The sequence below is a fragment of the Schistocerca piceifrons genome, chromosome 3 (genome assembly GCF_021461385.2).
Source record: "Schistocerca piceifrons isolate TAMUIC-IGC-003096 chromosome 3, iqSchPice1.1, whole genome shotgun sequence".
NCBI lineage: Eukaryota > Metazoa > Arthropoda > Insecta > Orthoptera > Acrididae > Schistocerca > Schistocerca piceifrons.
In genome coordinates this window covers 931,193,151-931,205,947 of record NC_060140.1, presented here as the reverse complement: position 1 = coordinate 931,205,947, position 12,797 = coordinate 931,193,151, and the positions used below count along the sequence as shown (strand labels likewise).

General features: G+C 43.5%; 1 protein-coding gene across 1 annotated transcript in view; it reads right to left on the bottom strand.

The window, feature by feature from the left end:
- Window positions 1-4,498: 4,498 nt before the first annotated feature.
- LOC124790066 overlaps window positions 4,499-12,797 on the bottom strand; it is a 291,804-nt gene continuing 283,505 nt past the window's right edge. Inside the window, exon 3 of the mRNA XM_047257631.1 lies at window positions 4,499-4,755. Within this exon, the coding sequence (XP_047113587.1) occupies window positions 4,672-4,755 (84 nt within the window). The 3' untranslated portion in view covers window positions 4,499-4,671. The remainder of the gene's footprint in view (window positions 4,756-12,797) is intronic.

The window sequence follows — 12,797 nt, the reverse complement described above, 5'->3', positions numbered from 1 at the left end:
CATGGAGAGCTGCATCAAACCAGTCTCAGGACTGAAGACCACCACACACACACTATTAATTCGTGGTCTCCTACAGACGTTATCTGTACTGCATGTATAGTCGCCTAATTTGTCTATATTCCGTGAGTAAGGCTGATTTCTTCAGTCTTTCTGGCAGTCCTTAGAACGAACCAGGTATGACCTCAGAACCTAGTCAATAGGCATCTCTTGTTCCAACGTGCGCCACTCTCGGGTGCTAATCGCATCATGATTCCTCAACATCTGCTGGAACAGCCTCTTCAGCATGTTGAATGGGGCCTCTGGACACACCCACTGAGCCGCACGTGTTGATACTCTCCATCCCTATCCGTCATTTCCCTAAGAGGTACTGTTTTTAGCTGTATACATGAATTGACGATTATTAACCAGTGCATAGCTACCCTGTGCATTTGCTTCACCATGACACTGGTGGCAGCAGGCTTCCCGAAGGGTGAAGTGCGTCTCACTGGCTCAGCTTCTGCATCAGTGGAAGACAGGACGCACAGCTATTTGGTTATGGGTGTGGGTGTAATTCCGTGTTCCCTCCCTAGCCCCTGTCACCTCTTTACAGGGAACCTACTCCTGCCAATTACATGCCATTCAAAGTGAAATGAGTGTATGGAGATTTATCATGTGATTTCTGTAGAGGTTATGGCATTCACACGAGAGCATAGTACTTGAGGAGGTTTGGTATCTCTAGTATGTTTCTCGATAGCCCTCCCTGCACATTTATAGACACCAATCATATGGCAAAAGCTTCTTCATCTTCTTCACGCGATCAGGCCCAGAGGACCGCGCGCCACCACAGTTAGAGCTGTCCATCCGTCTCTGTCTTCTGCTATCTGTTCCAGTTTTCCGTGACTCCCAGCTGCAACAGGTCTTCTCTCACTCCATCGATCCACCTCTTTCTAGGTCTTCCCACTGGTCTGCTGCCTGACGGGATCCAGTCCATTGTGATTTTGGGCCATCTTGTTGCCTCCATTCTAACAACATGTCCAGCCCATTGCAGTCTTTTGCTTCTCATCACTCCCAAGATGTTAGGCTCCTTGTACAGCTCTTCTAATTCAGTGTTATGGCGTCTTCTCCATTCTCCAGTAGTCTGATCTCTGACTGGTCCAAATATTTTCCTGAGGACTTTCCTTTCAAATGTTAGCAGTCGCTTAAGGTCTTGTTTTCGAGTGCTCCAGGTTTGAGAACCATAAAGTACAACTGGCATTACAGGATATATGGCAAAAGCTTGCTAACTTAAGCTAATTGCGGAGGCATTCAAGGATTCACTCTTCGCTCACTCCATAAGAGAAGGGAACGGGAAGAAATCTTAATATGTGTGACAATGAAAAGCGCCGCTGCTATGCACTTTACAGTGGTTTACAGAATGCAGATGTGAATATAGATATACGCTTGCTTCTAGACCAGCGTTACAAAGTTCTAAGCAATTTCATGGTGCAAATTTCTGTTAAAGACATGGAAAGATGTGGACACCTTAGCGCTATGTTGTCTGCTGTACAGTACATCATACTAAACATTATTTTTAATTAACAAGTGTAAGAACTTATTTTTGTATGGTTAGTGATCTAAATGCTATGCTCGAACTGACATCGCAAAATTTTTCTGACCAACGTCTGTGCTAATAATATGCTTTACGAATGCAGACAGTTTACCTTAGTGTTATGAAAATAAATAAAGCAAGCAAGGTTTCAGATTTCACTGTCGGTGAATGAGTATATTGTTCTCACAGCGAGGAGGGCAGCATTCACAGTCTGCACGATGGTGCCATAAAGTTCGAAGAAGTCATACAACTGTCGCTTCATACCTAGAAATTGAAAATGTCGCAGTTATTTGGTGGGCGCAGCAACAGGAGATCACAGCCGTGTGACCAGTCTTCCACGCTCGGCGTCCCTGAAGATGAGAGTATACGGTGTGGCACGTAATTTGTTCGCAGTAACACGTGTTGTAAGTGGGCTTGTAAAGCCGGAAATGCATATCCTCCTATTTCCATCTATTGCACTGCAAATTTTTTTCCTTATCTTGTTACCTGAAGATATAACATTTCTGTGTCTTTGTATATTGTAATTGTTTTACTATTTGTATATATATGCATTTATGTCGATGTATAATTGGTTTGTTTTGTAAATATTATTTGTATTTTTACGCTGGGTCTTGCCTAGGGAAAACTATTCTATCGAACGAATGCATCGATAGGTCGTGTGGAGAACCAAAATGTTTAGGATCTTTGGTAGTGTGAACTCGGCCGCGTGGAGCGCGGGCAGACGGGAGTCTGGCTGGAGTAGTGCGGTCGAGCAGGTGTGTTGTGCGACGCTCCCGCGAATTGCCGCATGTTTGGCAGCATGTAATTGCGCTCGAATTGCTATGATAGTTTCCGACACGGTGTCGCGGACGGGAAGCATTAGCTGGCCCACATCAAGAGCCCGTTTCGCCTGGTGACCGTGTCGAGAAGAAGGCGCGCCAACATCCAGCTTCTGCAACAGCGACGGCCGACAATGAGTGACTGTCGCCACCTCCTCGATCGACGGCTTCAAACCTTCAATCAACCAACAAGGAAGACTGGTAGCACGTAAAGTTTTAGAACTGTATGGCAGAGCTCAGCTTTTCAAACTCTTAAATTTTTCTCACTAAATTACAGCAACGTAGCATGAACCTTTGTTGCTCATTGTCCCAATTGCATTACCAAGCAGGGTCCCTTCCTTTTCCGAAATGAACCCGAGTGTCGTTGAAATTCAGACGCCAGCATTAAAGTAATACCAGTCCATTTCACTGCTTTAATTTCAAAGTTCAATTAAGGTATTCATAGCTGGCTACAATATTTAGATTACACAAGCACAAATTAAGAGTGCAAGTTTTGTTACCGTATTTCAGCTTACCTGTGACTGCAGCTCAGCTTGGTACGTACTAAATTTTACTATTGTTAATTGTTCAGAATTATTTAATTCAAGTTCAAAGTTAAATCTCTTATTTCTAAATTGCGTAGATTCAAGTAGCTTTTGAAATGACTGTTGAGGTAGCCCAAGACTAACCGTATTTTACTGAATTTCGATGTGCTTCAAAAACAAAGCTCACTATTAACTAATTAACTAATTAACTTTCAATTTTCCGGTTTTATTAATTCTTTTGCTAAATTAAGTCAGAGTGTAGCGAAATTTATTACTTCTGACAAACATTCAGTTTTCACACAACACGTGTCAACCTTCAGTTGCCACGTTTCTAGTGCTAATTATATGTGTAATAACCTTTCTTTTTCAGTTACTATAGTAATTGTCCTTAGGACTGGCGACCGTAATTTCCCTCAAATATCTAATTACAGCTAGTTAATTGTTAACGTAACGACCGCACATTTACTTTCTTTATTAACTTTACCCTTTTTCAAAATTAATTTCCACCAGTTTCATTTGCATTTTTCCTTTCACTTAGATGTAACCCTTTCCTCCCTCTTTACCGACAGATTAACTTCGGTGACGATTGCTTTTTCCCAAATTTCCATTAGGTACACGCAGTTTAATTTTTCACTGTCATTAAGGTCGATAAGTGAGGGGGAGATTACAGGCTGTTTAGGTTTTTATGTTGATAAAGCCACGTAGCGCTCTGTATGAAAATCACTGACTGTGCTGTGTCCAGTCTGTGGCTGGTTGGACTCATTGTTGGAATATTCGCTATTGTAGTGTTGGGCAATTGGATGTGAACAGCGCATAGCGTTGGGCAGTTGGAGGTGAGCCGCCAGCAGTGGTGGATGTGGGGAGAGAGATTGCAGAATTTTAAGAGCGGACGATCTGGACGTGTGTCCGCCAGAAAGAGTAAATTTGTAATACTGGATGTCATGAACTGATATATATTAACTTTTGAACACTATTAAGATAAATACATGGTTTGTTCTCTATCAAAATCTTTCATTTGCTAAGTATGCCTATCGGTAGCTAGTGCCTGCAGTAGTTTGAATATTTTACTTAGCTGTCAGTAGTGGCGTTCGCTGTATTGCAGTAGTTCGAGTAACGAAGATCTTTGTGAGGTAAGTGATTTATGAAATGTATAGGTTATTGTTAGTCAGGGCCATTCTTTTGTAGGGATTATTGAAAGTCAGATTGCGTTGCGCGAAAAATATTGTGTGTCAGTTTAGTGTTGATCAGAATAAGTAAACAGAGTAATGTCTGAGTACGTTCAGTTTTGCTCAGTTGTTTGAAAATCAAATAACGTAGAGGTTTATCAGCACAGTAATTCATATATTTTTCACAGGGGATGTTTCAGTGTGTGTGTTAGCCTTTTACAACCTCTGTCACACTCGGCTCAGTAAGAGGTATCGCTGCGTTCACCAGCCTTCTCTGACAACATCAAGACACTTTTGACAAGGCGGTGAACCTCTGTGTTAATTTTCCTGACGAGATTAATTTGCTCTGAGAGGCGAATTTTTATAAGGTACATTCGGAAATGGACATGGTAAAGGAATCTAGGAAAACGCACAACTACAGAACACATTCTACACATTTAATCATTCAACACAGAATACATTATAGTGACAATGGAATTATTAAGAATGTTTTAATAAACTCTTTAGAAGAAATTTAGAGAGCGAGATAGATAGAGAGAGAGAGAGAGTGAACACAAGAGATCCGTTGTTGCAGACGACGAAGGCTGACTGGCGGCTCACTTCCGCCGGAAGCACGTGACGGCGTTAAAGTAGCAGCGCCAATACTGGCCCGTCTTCTGCCCGCGGCGCTGCAGCGCCATCTGCAAAACGAGAGAGAACGGCAGCTGTGAGCAGGCAGTGAAACACACTGACACAAAGAGATGGCAACACGAAAAAATAAATAATGTACAGTGTGAAATTTCGGGGATACATTTGTCCAGGTAACATACAGTATTTACACTACTGGCCATTAAAATTGCTACATCAAGAAGAAATGCAGATGGTAAACGGGTATTCATTGAACAAATATACTCTACTAGAACTGACATGTGATTACATTTTCACGCAATTTGGGTGCATAGATCCTGAGAAATCAGTGCCCAGAACAACCACCTCTGGCCGTAATAACGGCTTTGATACGCCTGGTCATTGAGTCAAACAGAGCTTGGCTGGCGTGTACAGGTACAGATGCCCGTGCAGCCTCAACACGATACCACAGTTAATCAAGAGTAGTGACTGGCGTATTGTGACGAGCAAGTTGCTCGTCCGCCATTGACCAGACGTTTTCACTTGGTGAGAGATCTGGAGAATATGCTGGCCAGGGGAGCAGTCTAACATTTTCTGTATCCAGAAATGCCCGTACACGACCTGCAACATGCGGTCGTGCATTATCCTGCTGAAATGTAGGGTTTCGCAGGGATCGAATGAAGGGTAGAGCCACGGGTCGTAACACATCTGAAATGTAACGTCCACTGTTCAAAGTGCCGTCAATGCGAACAAGAGGTGACCGAGACGTGTAACCAATGGCACCCCATACCATCGCGCCGGATGATACGCCAGTACGGGGTTGACTAATACACGCTTCCAATGTGCGTTCACTGCGATGTCGCCAAACACGGATGCGACCATCATGATGCTGTAAACAGAACCTGGATTCATCCGAAAAAATGACGTTTTGCCATCGTGCACCCAGGTTCGTCGTTGAGTACACCATCGCAGGCGCTCCTGTCTGTGATGCAGCATCAAGGGTAACCGCAGCCATGGTCTCCGAGCCGATATTCCATGCTGCTGCAAACGTTGTCGAACTGTTCGTGCAGATGGTTGTTCTCTTGCAAACGTCCCCATCTGCTGACTCAGGGATCGAGACGTGGCTGCACGGTCCGTTACAGCCATGCGGATAAGATGCCTGTCATCTCAACTGCTAGTGATACGAGGCCGTTGGGATCCAGCACGGCGTTCCGTATTACCCTCTCGAACCCACCGATTCCATATTCTGCTAACAGTCATTGGATCTAGACCGAAGGGAGCAGCAATGTCGCGATACGATAAACCGCAATCGCAATAGGCTACAATCCGACCTTTATCGAAGTCGGAAACGTGATGGTACACATTCCTGCTCCTTGCACAACGCATCACAACAACGTTGGACCAGGCAACGCCGGTCAACTGCTGTTTGTGTATGAGAGATCGGTTGGAAATTTTCCTGATGGCAGCACGTTGTGGGTGTCGCCGCGGCGCCAACCTTGTGTGAATGCTCTGAAAAGCTATTCTTTTGCATATCGCAGCATCTTCTTCCTGTCGGTTACATTTCGCGTCTGTAGCACGTCATCTTCGTGGTGTAGCAATTTTAATGGCCAGTAGTGTAAGTGAGTACCATCCAAGATAACAGGTTAATGTAAGTGCGAGATATGCCACTACAAATGTGAAATGCTGGTATATTGATAACCGGTGTAACAGCCACAATGTTGAATGCAAGCTTGCAATCGTGCATGCGTTGTGTTGTAGAGGTGCCGGATGCCAGTTTTTTGGGAGAGACTTCCATGCCTGTTCCACTTGGTCGGTCAGTACAGGGACGCTTTATGATGTTTATGGATGACCTGAAGTTGTCGTCCAGTGATGTTCCAAATGTGCTCGATTCCAGAGACATCTGGTGATCGGGCAGGCCAAGGGTCATGTTGACACTCTAGAGCCGTGCTCTATCCCAACTATGCGTTTTCGTGAACTTCGCTGTCTGCCTGTCTTTGGTTTCCCGCGCTTGTCGCGGTTACATCGTGGTTCTTCTTCCTTCTACGTGTCGCAGCAGTGATGTGTATCGATATTTGCGCCGTGTACCATTTTTCGTTTGGTGCATATAGTTTCCGGCAAGGGGGTCTGGAGCTTCGACCATAGATATAATAGACTGGCCCTGACGTCATTTTCGTGGCTCCATCATCTCTGGACTGAAGTCACGTAAATGTTGGCAAAACATGGTTGTTTCATGTTGCGCTTATGGCGGTACTCAAGCGTTTTGTCGGGGCAAATGGCATTACATTTCACGTGTAAGTGTTTCTATGATAGTGCAGATGCGTTTATTGAAATCTGCTGAAGTGACTTTTATATGTTTTGACACTTGAAATAGAGTATCACGTAAATCAAAGTGTTGAAAGTGATGCCTGTAAAGACAGACTCATATTACATTTTGGAAAGTATCTGTGATAATTCGGTTGCAGAAGTAAGTATAACAGTTCCTCGTTCCTACTCGTAGGTTCCCTAAGGATGAAAACCGAAGGCAGCTTTGGATACAGGCCCTGAAGGATTTGTATATACAAGTGAAATTATAATAAGGTAAGAGCACATGAAGAGAATTTTTTTCTACCTTTTAATACTATTAAATAAATGTAGGCTCCAAAATTATTTTCTGAAACTTCAAAGTCTCACCTTTCATCTAAAATATCATTTTTTTAAAATGATAGTTTAAGCTTTTCTAAAAATAGTGGGAACTGAACCTTTGGAGAGCACCTAAAATTGATACTCTAAATTGGACCTGCTCCTAAAGTCGACAATTTTGGCACCCATAGTTGACATAATTCCCATATCCCATTTTCTTTTATAAGTGACTAGAGCTCAAAACGCGGCGAATTGTTTAAAGATTTGACACGAGCCCACTCTTACTGTTTAAAAGAATTTTAACGACATTTTACTTTAATTGATAGTTTATAGTAATTTCGTCCCCCTGCCCATCAGAGTGGCGTTCGATGTATTTGTTAGATTTTATAAATGGTACTGTGAACAAATCCAGGTCAAATGTAGTACTGCCATAATTTTCCGCAAATAAAAAAGTTATTTTTGTTGGAAGCGTTTGGCAGTCAATTGAGAAATGTGGGGAAAATACGATACAAACGTAGGATAGCAGATCGCTGATTTGAAATCACGACACATTTTGCCAACAGTCACGTGGTTTATGTTGGAGCCACACCAGTCCTATTGCTTCTGCACAGCAAGGCCACGCCGGCCGAAGTGGCCGTGCGGTTAAATGCGCTGCAGTCTGGAACCGCAAGACCGCTACGGTCGCAGGTTCGAATCCTGCCTCGGGCATGGATGTTTGTGATGTCCTTAGGTTAGTTAGGTTTAACTAGTTCTAAGTTCTAGGGGACTAATGACCTCAGCAGTTGAGTCCCATAGTGCTCAGAGCCAGAGCCAGCAAGGCCAGCCTACTAGTATCTGTGGTCGAAGGTCTGGAGTCAGTCTGTCGGTTGTTGCGGACGGGGGATGTTATGTCGGCTGGGGCGGCTGGCAGCCCCTGCGCAGTGCCGGAGCGTGTGTGGAGCTGTCCGATCACTACGAGCTTCGTTGTTCACCGACTCAGGACGTCAAAGCTGAATAGTGGTTTCAGTTACACAAGCCACGTCTATTCATGTTATGGTGGCTCGCTTCGGTGGTTTCCTGTTGGGGAGGTTTTCCGGTGAGCAAGACCGAGTGGTTCTTCTGCTGAGATTTAGCCGCCATGCGGTGCAATTAACTACACTACTGGTTATTAAAATTTCTACACCACGAAGATGACGTGCTACGGACGCGAAATATAACCGACAGGAAGAAGATGCTGTGATATGCAAATGATTAGCTTTTCAGAGCATTCACACTAGGTTGGCGCCAGTGGCGACACCTACAACGTGCTGACATGAGGAAAGTTTCCAACCGATTTCTCATACACAAACAGCAGCTGACCGGCGTTGCCTGCTGAAACGTTGTTGTGATGCCTCGTGTAAGGAGGAGAAATGTGTACCATCACGTTTCCGAATTTGATAAAGGACGGATTGCAGCCTATCGCGATTGCGGTTTATCGTATCGCGACATTGCTGCTCGATTTGGTCGAGATCCAATGACTGTCAGCAGAATATGGAATCGGTGGGTTCGGGAGGGTAATACGGAACGCCGTACTGGATCTCAACGGCCTCGTATCACTAGCAGTCGAGATGACAGGCATCGTATCTGCATGGCTGTAACGGATCGTGCAGCCACGTCTCGATCCCTGAGTCAACAAATGGGGACGTTTGCAAGACAACAACCATTTGCACGAACAGTTCGACGACGTTTGCAGCAGCATGGACTATCAGCTCGGAGACCATGGTTGCGGTTACCCTTGGCGCTGCATCACAGAGAGGAGCACCTGGGATGGTGTACTCAACGACGAACTTGGGTGCACGAATGGCATTACATTTTTTCGGATGAATCCAGGTTCTGTATACAGCATCATGATGGTCGCATCCGTGTTTGGCGACATTTCGGTGAACGCACATTGGAAGCGTGTATTCGTCATCGCCATACTGGCGTATCACCCGGCATGATGGTATGGGGCGCCATTGGTTACACGTCTCGGTCACCTCTTGTTCGCACTGACGGCACTTTGTACAGTGGACGTTACATTTCAGATGTATTACGAGCCATGGCTCTACCCTTCATTCGATCCCTGTGAAACCCGACATTTCAGCAGGATAGTGCACGACTGCATGTTGCCGGTCCTGTACGTGCCTTTCTGGATACAGAAAATGTTCGACTGCTGCCCTGGCCAGCACAATCTCCAGATGTCTCACCAATTGAAAACGTCTGGTCAATGGTGGCCGAGCAACTGGCTCGTCACAATACGTCAGTCACTACTCTTGATGAACTGTGGTAACGTGTTGAAGTTGCATGGGCAGCTGTACCTGTACACACCATCCAAGCTCTGTTTGACTCAAAGCCCAGGCGTATGAAGGGCGTTATTACGGCCAGAGGTCGTTGTTCTGGGTAATGATTTCTCAGGATCTACGCACCAAAATTGCGTGAAAATGTAATCACATGTCAGTTCCAGTATAATATATTTGTCCCATGAATACCCGTTTATGATCTGCATTTCTTCTTGGTGTAGCAATTTTAATGGCCAGTAGTTTATTTTGGTCGACTACGATTCGAGTGCACCAGTGGAATTTTCTGTCTTGTGGCCGTCAGTGCTCTGGTTACGTGCCCTGAGCACTGAAGTAAATTCAGGCAGTGTTCTTTTGAGCTAAGTTAACTATTACCGTGTTAAAAATTCAAGTGTACCAGCGGAATTTTCTGCCTTGTGACCGTTAGTGTTCGCGTTACCTGCCCTGGTCACTAACGTAATTTGAGGCAGCGTCCTTTCCTCACCTGTTGTCGCTGTCCAACAAGGCGTGCAATTTTGACAGCTAATTCGTACTCCATTGTGGATTATCACGTTTGTAACATTGCCGGTTTGAGTTGTCGTGTACCGACTGATGGGAAGCAAGTCAATGTGTCGGTCGGTCCGTGGCTGTCCCCTGGTTGGATTCCGACGGATCAAGTATAGTTGGGCTCACCACCTGTCTCACCTAAGTGAACGAGGGCAGACCGACCTCCCTGGAGGCCTTCTGAGTGCCACCGGTGTTTAATTAACTGTTGTCAGCTATTTTAAATTTTAGGCTTATGGTTATTTGTTTGTTTTCTTAAAATTTTGCAAGATTAATATTTAAATTTATCTTTCAAGCTTAAACACTCCGGCCTTCTGGCTTTAAAGATTATGGTAATATATTTTAAAATTTTGAAGCTTAATTGTGGCTCTCAGCCATTGGTATTGCACCTTGCATACGTTGCTTCTTTAAATTACTTTATTGCTATCTTAATTTCATTTTTATCTTGTTGATTTTTAAGATTTCTTGTTGTTAAACATGCTGGCCTTCCGCCTTTAAAGGTCTATAGTAATAGATTCTGAAGTTCTGAAATTTAATTGTCGCCCTCAGCCATTTGTGTTGCACCTTGCATATGTTGCCTTTTGGGTTTTTAATTATTTTATTGCTATCTTAATTGAATTTAGGTTTTTTAAAGATTGCTTGTTCACCTTCTGCCTTTAAAGGTCTGTGGCAATATATTCTAAAATTTTGGAATTTAATCGTTGCCCTCAGCCATTTGTATTGCTCTTTGCGTATGTTGTTTTTTGAATTATTTTATTGCTGTCTTAATTCGGTTTTTATCTTGTTAAGATTTCTTGTTGGAGGCCTTCAGCCCTGAAAGAGTGGCAGTCGGTAAGGATTCGGCAACGTGCCGCTTTGCTTGTAAAGGTTTTTAAATTACAATAAATGACAATTAGAAGCAGAAACTGACCTCAACCTGTAACGCCGGAAATGCATATCCTCCTATTTCCATCTATTGTACTATAATTTGTTTTCCTTATTTTTGTTACCTGAATATATGACATTTCTGTCTCTTTATATATTGTAATTGTTTTACTGTTTGTATATATACATATTTATGCATTTATGTCGATGTATAATTGGTTTGTTTCGTAAATATCATTTGTATTTTTACGCTGGGTCTTTCCTAGGGAAAACTGCTATCGAACGATTACATCGATAGGTCGTGTGAAGAATCAAAGTGTGTAGGATCTTTGGTAGTGTTAACTCTGCCGCGTGGAGCGCGGGCAGTGAGAGTCTGGCTGGAGTAGCGAGTGGAGCAGGTGTGTTGTGTGACGCTCCCGCGAGTTGCCGCGCTTTCGGGGTTTGGCAGCATGTAATTGCGCTCGACTCGCGATGATAGTTTCTGACATGGTGTCGCGGACGGGAAGCATTAGCTGGCGCACATCAAGAGCCCGTTTCGCCTGGTGACCGTGTCGAGAAGAAGGCGCGCCAACATCCAGCCTCTGCAACAGCGACGGCCGACAATGAGTGACTGTCGCCACCTCCTCGATCGACGGCTTCAAACCTTCAATCAACCAACAAGGAAGACTAAAAGCACGTAAAGTTTCAGAACTGTATGGCAGACCTCAGCTTTTCAAACTGATCCATTTGCCTCGCAAAATTACAGCAACTTAGCATGAACCGTTGTTGCTCATTGTCCCAATTGCATTGCCAAGCAGGGTCCCTTCCTTTTCCGAAATGAACCCGAGTGTCGTTGAAATTCAAACACCAGCATTAAAATAATATAATTAGATTTCACTGCTTTAATTTCAAAGTTCAGTAGCTGGCTACAATATTTAGGTTACACGAGCACAAATTTAGAGTGCGAGTTTTGTTAGCATATTTTAGCTTACCTGTGACTGCAGCTCAGCTTGGTACGTACTAAATTTTACTATTGTTAATAGTTCAGAATCATTTAATTCAAGTTCAGAGTTAAATCTCTTGTTTCTAAATTGCGTAGAGTCAAGTTGCTTTTGAAATGATTGTTGAGGTAGTCCAAGACTAACCGTATTTTACTGGATTTCGATGTCCTTCAGAAAGAAAGCTCACTATTAACTTCAGTCACTAAATTAACTTTCGATTTTCCGGTTTTATTAATTCTTTTGCTAAATTAAGTCAGAGTGTAGCGAAATTTATTACTTCTGACAAACTTTCAGTTTTCACACTACACGTGTCAACCTTCAGTTGCCACGCTTCTAGTGTTAATTATATGTGTAATAACCTTTCTTTTTCAGTTACTATAGTAATTGTCCTTAGGACTGGCGACCGTGATTTCCCCCAAATCTCAAATACCTAATTACCGCTAGTTAATTGTTAACGTAACGGCCGCACATTTACTTTCTTTATTAACTTTACCCCTTCTCAAAATTAATTTCCCCCAGTTTCATTTGCATTTTTCCTTTCATTTAGATGTAACCCTTTCCTCCCTCTTTACCGATAGATTAACTTCGGTGACGATTGCTTTTCCAAAATTTCCATTAGGTACACGCGGTTTAATTTTTCACTGTCATTAAGGTCGATAAGTGAGGGGGGAGGTTACACGTGGCGACCTGGTGACAGGACAATCTTCAAATTTGAGGTTGTTCTGGACACGAATTTTGCATTGTGCAAATCTCGTAACAAAGTACTGGTTACGAAATGGTCGATACGTCAGCGAGAATATTCGTGTGAGGAATCCT